The 15,369-nt window shown below is 45.5% G+C and overlaps 1 protein-coding gene across 4 annotated transcripts in view; it reads left to right on the forward strand.

Moving 5' to 3' along the window:
* The window catches only part of LAMA3 (laminin subunit alpha 3), a 258,555-nt gene that overhangs the window by 96,816 nt on the left and 146,370 nt on the right, over positions 1–15,369 (forward strand). For 3 of the 4 annotated variants that reach the window (XM_023647570.2, XM_070220837.1, XM_070220838.1), the window contains one exon: positions 4,112–4,246. In XM_023647570.2, the coding sequence (XP_023503338.2) occupies positions 4,112–4,246 (135 nt within the window). Of the gene's footprint in view, positions 1–4,111; positions 4,247–15,369 lie in introns of those variants that run through there. The other variant, XM_070220839.1, reaches the window with a different exon arrangement.

Consider the following 15,369-nt stretch of genomic DNA (forward strand, 5'->3'; position numbering starts at 1 on the left):
GGCAGATTCTGTGAAGCAGCCCATTTGGCTTGAAGACACGGCTGTATAGGAGGTTTCTTGACCAATGTCCTGAAGAGGTTTTGATTCCCCCAGTCCCTTTGTGAGGAGCCACTGTCCATGGCCAGAGTTCAGTGGTCATTGTGGTTGGGGCTGGGGCACGTACTAACGATGAGAACTCTGGGAGGCTGGGGCAACAGCCGCTGAGGCGTGCTTCCCACGCTCTGTCCCTCCCCGGGTGGGGCAGTCACTGTTGGCACGAAGACCTGCCAGAGGAGGCTTAGAGAGGGACAGACAAATTCTGGTATCTGGGTTTGGAGGATCCCGGTAGCTGCCAATAAAATGGAATTCAAAGAATGGTGTTTACCAAAGAGAATTGTAGCCTTGAATATTTAGCATATTTTTCATTCATTAAACTTTTCTTAAGTGCCTACTTTGTACTAGGCACTGCCAAGGCAGCTGCCCGCTGCACAGTCCCTGCTGCCTGGAAGCTTCAAGAGACACACAGGTAAACAGTTATAACAGCAGGAGTTAATGCTAACAGCAGGCAAGAACATGAAGCTGCGGGAGCATGCAGGAGGGCATCCTTACAGCCCCTTACAGAAGGAAGGGAGGGAAGGCAGGAAAGCAGAAAGGCAGGCAGGCAAGAAGGAAGAAGGTAGAGAGGTTCTGGAAGGGCTTCCCCAGAACAGGAGAAGGAGGCATCTGAGCTGAGTCTCGGAGCATGAAGGACTTAGCCAGGCAGAGGGGCAGCTAAGAGAAGGCCTCGGGAATGGACAGGGGATGGCAGGTGGGTCCCTGGGGCTGAATCAGGGGTAGGAGGTAAAGTTCAGGGATTGGAGAGGAGAGGAGTAGGAAAAGACCAGAGTGGCCAGCCAGGCCCAGATGTGCAGGTTGCAGTGCACAACTGCACCTCATCTAAGGGGGCCATAGCCACTGCGGACAGAGCAGATTTGTGTATTTGTGGGGACGATTTTACAGCAAGTACCAGGAAAGCATCGTGAAGAAGGGACACCTTTTTCTAGTTTGTGCAAAGGTGCCGCATAGGCTGCTGGCAGCCTGGAAGATTGTGAAGGGTCTACTGTGTTGCAGATGTCAAGGACTTTGGGTTGCATCCTGAAGGCACTGGGTCACCTTTGAGGGATCTGACCTGGAAAGTGATATGAAAAGGTTGGCGGTTTAGAAAGATCCCTCTTGACACCAGTGTGGAGAGTGGATTGGAAGGAGCAAGACGGGAAGCAGACAGCCTTGTTAGGACACTTTCGAAATAATCCAGGCAAACAAGGATGAGCAAGGCTCTGGAACTGGAAGGAGAGGAGGATTCCAGGGACTTCCCTGAGACATAATCCTGTGACCTGGGGATGGAGTGTGGGGAGGGGAGGGGAGCGAGAAGGGAGGGGCCTCAGAGGTTCCTGGCTGTGTCCCCATGTGGGACTATTTGCCAGCTAAGAAAGAGGAGACATTGAAAAGGGAATTTCAGAAAGGGAATTTGTAAAATGCACGGGTGCTCGATGCTTTCTTTCTGCTTACAGTTGGCTGTAAATCAGGATTCTTTGGACTTCGATGCCAATGTCAAGTTCAAGTTTCTTACTGAATTCCAATGCTTGGTTTAACACCAAGACTGTAATTGACAGTCAAACTTTCTCTTTCTCTGTGGTGTTCTCAGCCTCCAGGGCGGTGGCATTGGGCCTTCGTGTAGCAGCCGTGATGCACTGTCAGAGCGATGCTCATGCCAGCCTGGGTTCCAAGGCTTCGCTGGGGATGAGTGTGCCCTTGGAGGTGTCCGTTGCCCTTTTTTTCAAATTAGGGCAACTGTTCCATTTAAGTATGAACGAGTCAGAGATGATGCAAAGACTGTAAAGTTGTTCTGATTTACCCCGACCTTTTTTCTTAATTATTGTATTAGAAAAATTCCACAACTGTGTTATCAACCTTTTATATGAAAGATTAAAGGTTTAGGGCAAATGGGAAGGAGTGGGATTTGACTAGTTTTTTGGATCAACTGTTATTTTAGTCCTTATAGAAAATCTTTCCCAAATGCATGAGACTTCTCTTCCTTAGTAAGTAGGGTGAACCCAGTCGAATCTGTGAGTCTTTCAGGACCTTTCTCTTCCTCTTCCTTGTGGGACCATGTTACAGATTTGGGTGCTAATGTTCTTGATAGAAATGGAGATGTTTTAAATATGAGATTGGTTTGAATATGTATGCTAATCTAGGACATATCTTGAACGTGTCTTTTAAAATCAGTTAACAGCTTATATTCTTAGTATAATAGAAAGAACATGGGCTTTAGAATCAAACAGATGTGAGTTCAAATCCTGACTCAGCTTTTCTGGCTGTGTGACCTAGGGCAAGTTAATTAACCTTTCTGAGCATCTTTTTTCTCAACTACAAAATGCTTACCTATCTCACAGGGCTCTTGCTTGACTTTATTATTTATCCATTCATAATGAAGTCAAGCAGGAGCCCTATCTTTTTGAGAAATATTTATTTATTGAGAAATACTGTATAGCGGCAGTGGGAGTGCTGAGGGGAGTTCTTGTTACCAAACAAAGTGGGAATTCTCTTGCCTGATGTGCGAAAAGAGCCAATTATTATGGCATCAGCCTTTGAGAAAAGGATACGGCTTTATTGTGAGATCGATCTGCAAGGAGACAGGGGCATGTGCTCTCAGATCTGTCTTGCCAGTCTAGGGCCTGGGGCACAATTTATGGGAGGAAAGGCAGGGTGGTCTGAAGTGTGGAGACAGATGATTGGAGGTAAGGAGAAGTGAGGTAATTCATGATCTGCACAAGTGTAGTCAAACTTCCTGCCTCTTCGTTGGATGGACGCATGTTCACAAAATGGTGGTGTTAGCACGATCTAAGGGTGGGGTTTTCAGCCCTTTAATGTCAAAAGGGTCACTTATGGGGCATTTGCGCAGGCCCAGTTGATGGGTTGTGGTCTCCACTGGCCTGAACTAGGTAAGGAGGGACTCTCAGTTCCTGAAAGACAACTCTCAGTTACTCTGTTGGTAAGATGGGGTCAGTCGAACTGGTCCTAGTCGGCCTGTGGCTACATTCCCTCTTTCAGTCTGTTAGATGTTTCAGTCATCTATTGCTGTGTAATAAATCACCCCAAAACTTAGCGGCTTCAAACAACGAGGGTTATTGTCACAGTCGTGTGGGTTGGCTGGGTGGTCTTTCTGCGGGACTTGCTGGAGGGTCTGCTGGGACTGGGCTCAGATGGGACGGGGGGCATCTCTCTCCATTGGCCTTTTGTTCTCAAGGAGGCCAGACTGGGCACCTCACGTGGTGGTCCCAGGGCTCGCAGAGAGTGAGAGTAGAATCCACAAAGCCCGTTGTGACCTGGGCTTAGAAATCCCACAGCAGCACTGTCACCTCATTCCGTTGGCCAAAGCAAGTCACAAAGACAATACGTGATTTCAGTAATTAAAGTGTTGTGAAAGACCAACACTGCTAAGATAGAGAATAGGGAGGGGAGCTGCTTGTACACATTGACTGGGGAAGACCTTCCTGAGGAGTTCGCTTTGAACTGAAACCTGAAGGATGAGCAAGAACCAGGGGAGGGCAGTATAGCAGAGGGAATGGCTGGAGCAAAGGCCCTGAGGTGGGGGAGCACCTATCTGCAGGATCGGAAGCAGCCTAACTGCTGGGAAGTCCTCATGCCCGGAGGATGAAGTCAGACAAGCCGAGTGAAGGCCACATCTGGCACATATTAGGGCTGAATTTATATTCGTTTCTTTTCTTCTAAAAAATGGAAGGTAGAAATATGTTTAATTCAAGATTGTCATTAGATGGGAATCTATTAAATTGAAGTTTTACTGTACAAGGCTCAAATGTGGGAAAAAATGTCTTCTCACAGGGATAGATGTTCAAAGATTGTAGCAATTTTGCAAACTAGTGCCCACCCTAGATGTTTCTTAGCGGCATCTCTGACCTTCTCTGAATATTTGTTTTATTTCCCTTTAAGATGTAGTCTTTTGGGTTAAGAATGTCTGTAAACCATAGATAACTCATAATCTGTGTTTCCATGATGGAAACCTGGGAGAGGGGAGAACCTGACAGAGGACTGAGGATGGAGACCCCCTCTGACAGTCTCTTCTCCTTCGCAGGGTGTGACTGTAACTTGGAGGGAGTTCTCCCCGAAATCTGTGATGCCCAAGGAAGGTGCCTGTGCCGCCCTGGGGTCGAGGGCCCTCGGTGTGATGCCTGCCGCTCGGGTTTCTACTCATTCCCTATTTGCCAAGGTAAGTGGGGACACAAAGCGTGATGACCATCAGTCCCCAAGATAAAGTTCCTCCTTAGGAAATGCAGACCCTCTCCTGGCAGAGCTGTGTGGCCTGCAGTTTACAAATGAGCCGCTGGCTTATGTATGTCTGCTACGTGGGACTGTCCCGCCTGGGCCGTGTCACCTCCCTTCTTTTGTTTTTCTAACCCTCCCTTCCTCCTCCATGGTGGTTAAGTGCATGGTCTCTGGAGTCAGCTGCCTGCATACACATTCTGGCCCCAGAGAGGAGGTGGTATCTGGACAGTGTTGAGGAGCCTGCCAGGTGGATGAGGGGAAGAGGCAGGGCATTCCAGACAGGGAACAGCAAACACAAAGTACACTCTCCTCCTCCCCACTTGTTCTGTCTGCTAGTTCCCATCCTAGTAAGAGTCACTGAAGGCGATGGAGGGTGGTGTGGGGAGGGGGTGTCTGGCCTGGTCCCTAGAGCATGATACGAATGCAGTAAATGTTGGGGAATGAGCAAATGAATGAAGGAACTTTCCCAAGTTCTTCCCCTCTGCCTCTTTCCACTGCCTGCCCTTGTTCTTCCCTCAGTGGCCAATGTAGGCAAAGCAGGGGAAAGACGAAGATTACCAGTCAGGGCTCAGGGCAGGAAATAAACGCCCCTGCAGGGACTTGCTACAGGTGATTAGGTGCTAACATGGGCAAATTCATTCATTCATTTGCTCATTCACCCAACTTTTACTGCAGACCTATTATGCTCTGGGCTCAGGGCCAGATACCTCCTCCTTCCGCCCTCCATCCCCTTCAGTGACTCTTACTAGGATGGGATATGAAGAGACAAACCAAGTGGGGAGTTGCTAGGGCTGGAGCAGCAGGCTTTAAGCTGGGCTTCCAAGGAGCCCCCCAGTGAATGGCTGAGTTTTAAGCCCTGTGCTGCAGTGCAGCCCATGGATACAAGAACTGCAGTCCTGCGCCTCCAGGCTAGCCCTTGGCACCCTGGAACCCAGATAGGACACAGCTGCAGAAACGCTCAAGAAGCCACAGCAAGGCAACCTCCTCCTTACTTCTCCCCTTTCTAATCTTGTTCGACTATTTCTTATTTGCAAAACCCAATTGGCATCCAGAACCCAGCTCCAAGAGAATCCGGGCAGTGCTGTTGCTAGCTTTCCAGCCCCTGAGCACAGGAGGAGGTTAGAATCAGTCTTGAGCAATCACATGCACAAGATCAGCCACACTAAGGAGCTGTGAGTGGGGCGGAGCAGGAAAATCCCTCCCTGGAGCTGGAGACTGAAGTGAAAAACAAGGCTCGCATTAGCTGTTGACTTGGGCTGGTTACTCACCCCTTTATTCCTGAGTTTCCTAATAATAGTGCCCGCCCTGTAATGTGTGGAGTGGTTCCATGTGCACTGCTGTGTACCGAGAGCCTGGGAAGCACTCACTTGTCTGGTAGCTATTATTCTTTAACACTCCTTCTTTTGCCCCATACTTCCTTCTCCATCATTTTAACAGCCTGTAGCCCAACCTCCATTGATCTCGCTGTGTGCATAGTTGTGTCTATGCCAAACCCCCTCCTTTCCTCCTGGCCCCCTGGCAGGCCCTGTTCACAGACCTCTGACCTCTGACCTGTTTCTCAGCCTTTGCCTCTCTGGAGCCACAGCAGCTCTTGGCAGTCCCTGCCCAGAGGTCTGGTCACCTGGCAGGTGGGAAGGTAAGGAAAGGAAGGGAGTATCTTTTCTTTTCCTGCCTTGACTTCAACCAGAGAAATTCAGTATTAGCAGTTGGAATGCCCAGTGCATTTCCTATGGAAACATCAGTCCAGGTGATGCTTATGTTTGAATTGGGTGAATCATACTAGAGGTAGATTGTGTGTTAAACTGGCTCTGTGATCTGGTGTGATAACCTCATCCTTGTACGTAACATTGTTTCTGTGGACAGAGATCCCAAATAATGAAATTTTAGACCACAAGTTGGGGATGCTTACATTTCTATTTTGCACTGGAGACACTGAGCCTCCCATTGACAAAATGAAGAAGAACCAGCACGAGTAGGGTGGGGTGGAGACCTTCCATTGCAGGTGTCCACCAGGGTCCAAGCCCAGAGGAGCTTATGTGGGGAGTAGGCAAGATTATGAGTAGTGAAGATGAGCTCTATTCAACAAAAGCAGGAGGGGAAGGGTGGGAGCAGCCAAGCAGTTTATCTCGTTCCCTCCACCCAATACTTAAACTGGAACAGCTGAGCATTTTCTAGATTGTATAAATTAATAATTATAACAACGTATTGTTGGGTTTTGACATATAGAGACATAATATGTATAGTAGCACAGCAAAGAGGGAGGGAATGGAGCTACATAGGAGTAAGGTTTCTATGTCACAGGAACTAAGTTAATATAAATCTGAAGTAGATTCCAATGACATGTACTTTATAAGCTCTAGGGCAACCGCTAAGACAATAACTCAAAAAATAACTTAAAAGTCATTAAAGGAAGTAAAATGCTGCCCTAGAAAAATCTTCATTTAATACAAAAGAAGGCAATAAAAGAGGACTAGAGGAATGAAAAGACATAAGATGTATAGAAAACAAAATGCAAAATGGCAGCAGTAAATCCAACCATATCACTAGTAACATTAAATGGGAATGGATTCTACCTCATACCATGTACAAATATTAACCCAAAATTGGTCAAAAATCGAAATGTGAGAGCTAAAACTATAAAAGCCCTGGAAGGAAACATAGATTCATGACCTTAGATTATGCAGTAGTGTCTTCGATTCAACACCAAAAATAGAAACAACAAAAGAAAAAATAAATACTGGACTTCATCAAAATTTAAAACTTTTGTGCTTCAAAGGACACTATCAAGAGAGTGAAAAGACAGCCCATAGGGTGAAAGAAAATATTTGCAAAGCCCGTATCTGATAAGGCACTAGTATCAAGACTATATAAGGAACTCTTACAACACAGTAATTAAAAGACAAATAACCTAATTTTAAAATGGACAAAGAATTTGAAGAGAGATTTCTCAAAAGAAGATACACAGATGATCAATAAGCACCTGAAAAGATGTTTTATATCATTGTTATTAGGTCAAGGCAAATTGAAACTACAATGAAATACCATTTCACGTACTCTAGAAAGACACACAGTAGTGAGTGTTGGCAGGGATCGGGAGAAATTTGAACCCTGATACATTGCTAGCGGGAATGCAAAATGATGCAGCCATTTTTGAAACAGTTTTGGTATTCCTCAGAAAGTTAAACATAGAATAACCATAAACCCCAGCAAATCCACTCATAGGTATACATCCAAGAGAAATGAACTCATACACGCACACAATAACTTGTATACAGACGTCCACAGCAGCATTAGTCACAATAGCCCAAAAGGAAAAGCAACCCAAATGTTCAAAACTGGTCAATGGACAAAAAATTTGATATACTCGTACTATGGGATATTATTTGACAGAAAAAAGGAGTGAAGTACTGATATGTGCTACAACATTGATGAACCTTGAAAACATTATGCTAAGTGAAAGAAGCTAGTCACAAAAGACCACATATTGTGTGACTCCAATTATATGAAATATCAAGAATCAGCAAATTCATAGAGACAGGAAGTACATTAATGGTTGCTTAGCACTGGGATGGGGGTGGGGGTGGCAGAGACGGGGCAATAGGGATTGACTGCTAATGAGTATGGGGTTTCTTTTAGGGGGGACAAAAATGTTTTTAAAATTACTTTGTGCTGATGGTTGCACAACCCTGTGGATTTATTTTTAAAAATTGAATTGTACATTTTATTTATTTATGTATTCTTTGCTGAGGAAAATTCTCCCTGAGCTAGCATCTGTGCCAATCTTCCTCTATTTCGTATGTTAGTCGCTGCCATAGTATGGCCACCAAAAAGTGGTCTTGGTCCGCATCCCAGAACCGAACCTGGGCCGCTAAAGCGGAGCACACTGAACTTAACCACTAGGCCACGGGTCCAGCTCAGAATTGTACATTTTAAATAGGTGAATTGTATGTTATATGAATTATATCTCAGTAAACCTGTTTAAAAAAAAAGATAATGCAGAAGGTGACAGAAAACCCAGTGTATTGAAGCTGGGCATTTCCTCTCTAGGCACACATCAGCCTTATCTTTCTGTAAACTTGACCCCCATCTCTCCTGCTATCTTTTACAACAGTGATAAAACAATATGCATCAGAATTTTAGAGTTAAAGGGACTTGAAATTATTTATTTTACAGTAACCGTTCTGAGACCCAGGAGAGTAAATGAAAGCTGGATGGTTGCAGGGTGATCCGCAGCACCCACGTGTCTTGACCCCCAGCCTGGGGTACTGCAGGAATTATATTCTCTTCCTTAACATCTGCAGTGCCTAGAGGTCCCAGTTTTCAAACTGCAGGTCACCCTCCATTAGTGGGTGGAGAAATCAATTTAGTGGGTATAGACCAGCAATAAAATTAAATAGAATGGGCTAGAAATGATTAGAATGGATCATAAGTAGTAATGGGAAGAAATATTTTGTAAAATTCCTGTTTACAATTATCTATGTTTTAATAAATATCTGTGTCCATTTCTGTATCATTATCAATCTGTGTGTGTGTTTATTGATTTATTTCTTAGTGTGGATGTGGCTAAAAAAAAAGCTGCTCTGTTAAATAATCCTGGAGGATTTTGTCTGTGATTCTGAGTAGTTTGTCTCTTTTCTTTTATTCTATGCCTTGGTCTTGTGGCTTCAGACTCTCACGTAGTTACAGCCTGAAGTCGTGGAGTATTTGGGTGAATTTGGTGTCTCTGTTTCACCTGGAAACTGTTGTTCAGTAAATTGCAGCAGTAATCTGATAAATCCGTTTTCACCTGAAGATATTCCTGTGCCAGTACACACTGGATAATTCCTTCCCAGACCCGTGCAAGGGGCAAGAAACCACTCTGTCCGATCTTTTACACACAGTCTATACAAGAGGAGCAAGGGCCACAGAGCACAAGGAACTCATTTGGGATGCATTCCCTGTTTTATCTTTACTCCATAATCTCATCTTTACTCTTCTGGTTAAACCCAGCAAGAAGGAAGGAGGGTATAAATGTCAATGTCCTGAGATTTGACCTTAAACTGGGTTCTGACTTAATGATTGCTGTCTTACCTAAGAGTGTGCTGAAAAGCACTGGACCTTACTGGAGTTTTCATCCAGGTGCAGGGGGACAGTCGCCCACACTGAATAAAGTTGAAAGGGGCTGTGGGATTTAGTTTGCAGCCAGAGTTTGCTTGTTCAATACACTAGTTGTATAACACTCAGTTGCATCTCCATGTGGCTTAATCTTCCATGGCTTCCCTAAAGGCACTCCATGATTCTGATCTGTTTCTAGGAACTGTGATCATTTTTACTGCTCTTCCTATTTAAACACGGATTTCTATAATAACCTCAAACTCTGGCCATTTTTTTCCAATTAAAAAAACATGCTGTTTTTAAATGTATGCTATAATTCTTTGAACTGCAGATGAATTATTCCATCATGATGGAATTTGGTTATCTGGCTTATGGTCTGGAGCAAAAGTGAGAAACAAGCAAGAAAAAAAGTGAGAAGCAAGAAACCCCTATCACTTCTGGACAGTAAAGCAGTGTACCCCCAAAGATGCACACGGAAATCCTTGCATTTCACTACAAGAAGAATCCCATAGGCCCTCTCTCACCTATTCCTAGTTTTTTTAAAAAAAGAATAATTGTAGTAAGTTTGGTTATTTGTTTTCTAAGCCAAACCCATGGCAAATTAGAAACATAAAATTAGAAGGAAGGAAAAATTGCTAAGGCAGTACACTAATAGTAAGGGAGGAAAGAGAGAAGCAGACATAAAATGTAAGAAATCGCAGTCTGAGGCCATTTAACAAAGGGCAAATAGTCCTACCCAGCTCAGGACATACTGAGGGAATCCCCACTGGAATAAGTAAATGAGCACTGTCATGAGGGCTCTAGATCATAAGGAAGGGGTTAAAATACGTCTGAATACCTGTTTCAGGAGGAAAGAAGGAGAAAGGGAGAACACTATTCAGTAAGAGTATTTTTAAAATGAGAACATTTTGGTGATTAAAAAGTCAGTTACAGCTCTATGGTTTCATGTGACAGGAAACTTGACCTAAATTAGCTTAAGGCAAAAAGGATTTATTGGCTGTAATTGAACAGTTCAGGCATATTTGGTTTCAGGAACAGATTGATCCAGGGGTCAACCATCTTGGTAGGGTCTGTTTTTCTCCATCTTTCAACTCTGCTATCTTGTATATTGGTTTCATTCTTGGGCCTCAGGTGGTGGTAAGATGATAGCCAACATTCTCAGACATATAGTGGTAATGACTAAAATGTGTCCCACTCAAATTCATATGTTGAAGTAATTAGCATTTGGAATAGGGAGTAATTAAGGTTAAATGACGTCAAAGGATGTAGTAGTGATCCAATAGGATTAATGTCCTTACAAGAAGAGACACCAGAGAGCTTTCTTGCGCTCTCTCTCTCTCTGCCATGTGAGGACACAGAGAGACAGCAGCTGTCTGCAAGCCAGGAAGAATGTCCTCCCCAGGAATTGAATCAGCCAGCATCTTGATCCTGGACTTCCCAACCTCTAGAACAGTGAGAAAATAAATGTCTGTGCTCAAGCCACCCAGTCTGTGGTATTTCATTATGGCAGCCCAAGCAGACACAGACATTCATCCTTCCAGGTTCAAGTCCAGGGAAAGAGTATGCCTTCCTCCAGGGCAAGTCTGGTTCCGACTGGCTCACGTGCCCATTCCTGAACCAACCCCCATGGCCATGGAACTTAGTGCTCTCACTGGCCGAGCCTGAGTCCCCTCACGTCCACAGAAGTGGGAGTGGAGTTGGATGGAGTGAGAGGAGGAGAAGTGCCCCACAGCAAAATCAGGGTGCTGTAACCAAATGGGGGTAGCAAAAGTCTGCATCAGTAAAATCCTCAGCTCTCTGAGAAAACTTAGTTCCCCAGAGTGACCAGTCCAGTGAGTGATTAGGAAAACCTCTGAGGTTTAACTGTAGCATTTATCTTCTTAAGAAGATGACACCTGATGTGAAAAGCTGTTTAATCAGCTACCGTATATGAAGATAATGCAATATCCCTTGTGTTAAAGGATTGGAGTTGGGATTTAAAAAAATAAGAATTTATCTTCTCATTTATATTTTCAGTAAAGTTGGTTTGGACCTCTGCTTCCAAAGGTCTACAAAAGCTGCCTGACCTCAGTGGCCAGAAGGCAGAACAGGAAGCTTAGGAGAGAAGATGTATTGACAGCCGCCACAGACAGGGGCTAGAGGAAGACGAGCAGGCGCTCTGCTGGCTCCTTGGTGACTGTGTGTGGTCAGCCTCTGCTGGCTTCTGTCTGCGGTTCAGTCGTGGCTCACACAGTGAGGCGGGGGCGGGGGGGGGGGGATGTCGGCGCATCGTGGGCTCTGATTCCACTCCCTCTTTTGCTTTCCACCTGTTCCTCAGCTCCTCCCAAAAGGGGAGGAGGGAGAGGGCAAGCATTGTTCAGGCTTTAGAATTCAAGCAGGCGGGCACCTCAAGTCCTGTCTCTCGGTGGACCTCACCAAAGCCTCAGAGAGGCAGCCACCACTGCTGAAAAGCTGCTTTCCGAGTTCTGCAGGAAGCACACCGTCCGCCTTATTCCTGGGGTGGTGGCGAGTTCCTTGCTCCAGAAGTAAACCGTCAGGTTCTGGGAGAATTGGGAATGTTCCAACATTCTGTCTGTGATGGTCTCCCTTCTCTTGCTCTCACCTTTTTCTAACAACTTTTGCAATCTTTTTAAATTTTTCCCTTGGCGACAGCTCTGAGGCTAGTGGCTAAAGCTCAGACTCAGTGAAATCTGTACTTGGTCTAGCATCAAGGTCCCACCCAGTATTTTAATTTGTGATCTTTTTTAGATGAAGTTGATTGCATGGCCCATTGAATTTTAGAATCAAATCAGAGTGGCCCCAAATGCTACATCAGATGGTCCGGTATATTCTAGCCAAAAAAAAAGTTCTTACGGCTATGCTCTGTGTTCCTTTAAAGATTTTGAAAATCTTGAAAAGGAATTTTAAAACCCTTCTAAGTTGTTCTTGCCAACTGCAGTCCTGAATTTATGTCTTGCATAAACTTAATTGACCCCAGACTTCTCTAAGTACAATGCGGTGTCTTCTCATTTTAATTTCGACTCACTCAAGCGCCCTGTCGTTTTCTTCCTTATAGATGTAAGTCAAATCGTAGATATGAGGCCACTTTGGGGAATTTTCTGTATGTATTTGTAATTTATGTTGATGTCTGGTTCAGTTCTTTATCTTCAACCACAGAATACACTGCGACTCTCCAGTGAAATTGGTCTTTTGGGGGGTTTTCTCTTCCTTTCTCCTCCTCCCCCGAGCCTCACTTTCTTTTCCTCCTCCTCTACCCCTCATTCCTGCCTTCATGTCCCTCTTCATTTCTCTCTTCCTTGTCTGTCCATCTCTCTTCCTCCTCTCCCCTTCCTCCCCCTCCTTTTCTGGTGCAATTTGCTAGGCAGCAACTGTCAGCACTTAGAACGGTGGCTAGGAGGGTGGGAATGTAGAAACAAGTGGTCCTCCTGTGACTAGGAACTGAAGACCTGCAAAGTGCAGCTGCCCCAAACCTCAACCACATTGACCTGACCCGGGGCCCAGAACCACCCCTATTGGTGTTTGCTGGAGTCTGGGTTGTGGTGACAGGTCTTTCCTTAGAAAACTCTTACAAATGTGTTTCTAGTGCAGGATTAACCTCCTTCTACCTGTCACCATGTTCTCGTGAATCAGACAAACTAACCAAACTAACTTACTGCACCAGCCGATGGTGAATGGGGCTGCAGGGGAGGGTTTCTAGCCTCAGATGCTCCCTGGAGAGCCCTTTCAACCTTTCCAAGGGGAAAACAAAACACACAGGGCTGGGCAGGGGGCCACCTGAAGCCAAGTTCTCTGCGATTTTGCCTCAAACTGGCACTTCACTTTGTAATTCAGTTTTTGTCTAAAACATTGAGGTGGTTGGTTGGGAGAAGGCTCAAGATTTTCTGTAGATTTAATTTTCCCTAAGCCTAGTTAACCAGAGGTGGATGGTGGTAAGTATTGTGGAACTAACTGTTGGCTTTGTGGCTTTGACTGAAGAAGGTAGCAGCCTGCTTTTCCAACAGAAGGAAAAGCTCCAAAGTGGTCGACAATAAGAGCACCCCTGAGACAATAAGGGTCTCTGTTTACCTTGTAATTTATGTGTCCTCTGTAGAGTGTTGCCTCACTCTCCGAGCTTATTTACTGATGGAGAAGAGGCTGGCATTACTCATCGCAACACCCATCTCATAGCAGTGTTGCAAGATTCAGTGAGAGAACGCATGTCAAGAACCTACATGGGCTGGACCCATAGCAGGATTTCTATAGTTCTTATTTTTTCATATAATAAATATCTGTTTGGCATGTACTAGGGGCGAGGATGGTGCTTGATGCTGGAAGACATTGGGGAGCACAGCAGACAAGCTCCCTTTCCCCTTGGATGTTGATTACCCTTATTTTTTATACTCTTTGGGAGTAAAAACGTGTTAAACAGAAACACTGAGGAGTCGACGAGAAAAAGTAAAATATTCCAGAAAACCAAGGAAGCTGGACCAACACAAAGAGCAGAACTGAAATGTTTGTAAAACCTTATAGTGTTTCCAAGAGTGAGAGAAGGGCCGCCAGTGTTGGGGTTGGGGTTTGGGGTTTGGCAACTTTCACTGAGAGCTGGATTGAAATGGGAAGTGTGGTGCCAGATTGAGTAATACACAATTTTCAAACAATGTACATGCATGTAAGGCTGGGTCTCTGTTTTCACCTCCAGAGTGTAACTGTGTCTCCTGAGGCTCCCTGGACACCCTCTGTGGTCCTGGAGGCCAGTGTCAACGTTACCCACATTATGCTGGCTGGAGCTGCCATCATTGTGCTCCAGGCTCCTACAGCTACCCCAATGGTCTATGTGGGTGTTTGTTTCTCTGCATTCACTTTCCTTTAAGACAGGAAAGAGCCTCTGTTTGTTAGGGTACTCCAGAGAAATGAAACCAATAAGGTGTGTGTGTACGTATATATTAGAGAGATTTATTTTAAGGAAGCAACTCACACAGTTGTGGGAGCTGGAAAGTCCAAAATCTGAAGGGCAGGCCAGCAGGCTGGAGACCCAGGGAAGAGCTGATGTTGCAGTTTGAGTCCAAAGGCAGTCTGGAGACAGAATTCCTTCTTCCTTGAGGACATCAGTCTTTTCTCTTAAGGCCATCAGCTGATTGGATGAAGGCCATCCACACTGTGGAGAATAATCTGCTTTACTCAACGTCAACTGATTTAAATGCAAATCACAACTAATAAAAACACCTTCACAGTAACATCTCCACTGGTGTTGACCACTTATCTCAGCCCTGTAGCCTAGCCAAGTTGACACATAAAAATTAACCATCACAGGCCAATGTCAGCAACATGGAAGAGAGGGCTGTTCCTTTTGTCTCTCCTGCTCCAAACTACAACTAAATGGGCATTCATTGATCAGTGCAGGATACCCACAAAGCACATCAGGACACCTGAGAGACCTGCGCAACTATACATCTGAGGGGGGATGGACTATCCCCAGAGAGGTAGTGGAGATATGTGAGCACTCTCCAGCCCCCCAGAAGCCCTGTACATGCATGCAACTGCTCTTCTGGCTGGAGTACACATAGCACTGCTGTGGCCCCAAGGGTGGGAGCATGCCTTAGTATGACTGCGGGAACAGGTGATGACAGCCCTGAGCCCTCACATGATTGCTTTCTCATCTAGTGGGAGAGCCCACAGTGCTGACATGGTCCCCAGGGAGCAACTCAGGCTCAGACCCAGGGGGAGACCCTGGCCAGCAAGCACAGTGGCTGATGCGACCTAACAGGAGACAGTGGCAGATCTGCGTGCCCAGGCAAATGAGCTCCTGGCTACCACAAAGGCCCATAGTACCACTGTGGCCTGGAATGAGGGAGCCCATCTCAGCAGGACTGTGGGAGCAGTTGGCATCAGCCCTGAGCCCCCATGTGATCACTTTCCCATTCAGTGGGGGAACCCACAGGGCTGCTGCATTCCCAAGAAGTGGCCAAGGCTCAGACAGGCACAGCTGAGAGGGAC

This window comes from Equus caballus, chromosome 8, assembly GCF_041296265.1.
Source record: "Equus caballus isolate H_3958 breed thoroughbred chromosome 8, TB-T2T, whole genome shotgun sequence".
Taxonomy (NCBI): Eukaryota; Metazoa; Chordata; class Mammalia; order Perissodactyla; family Equidae; genus Equus; species Equus caballus.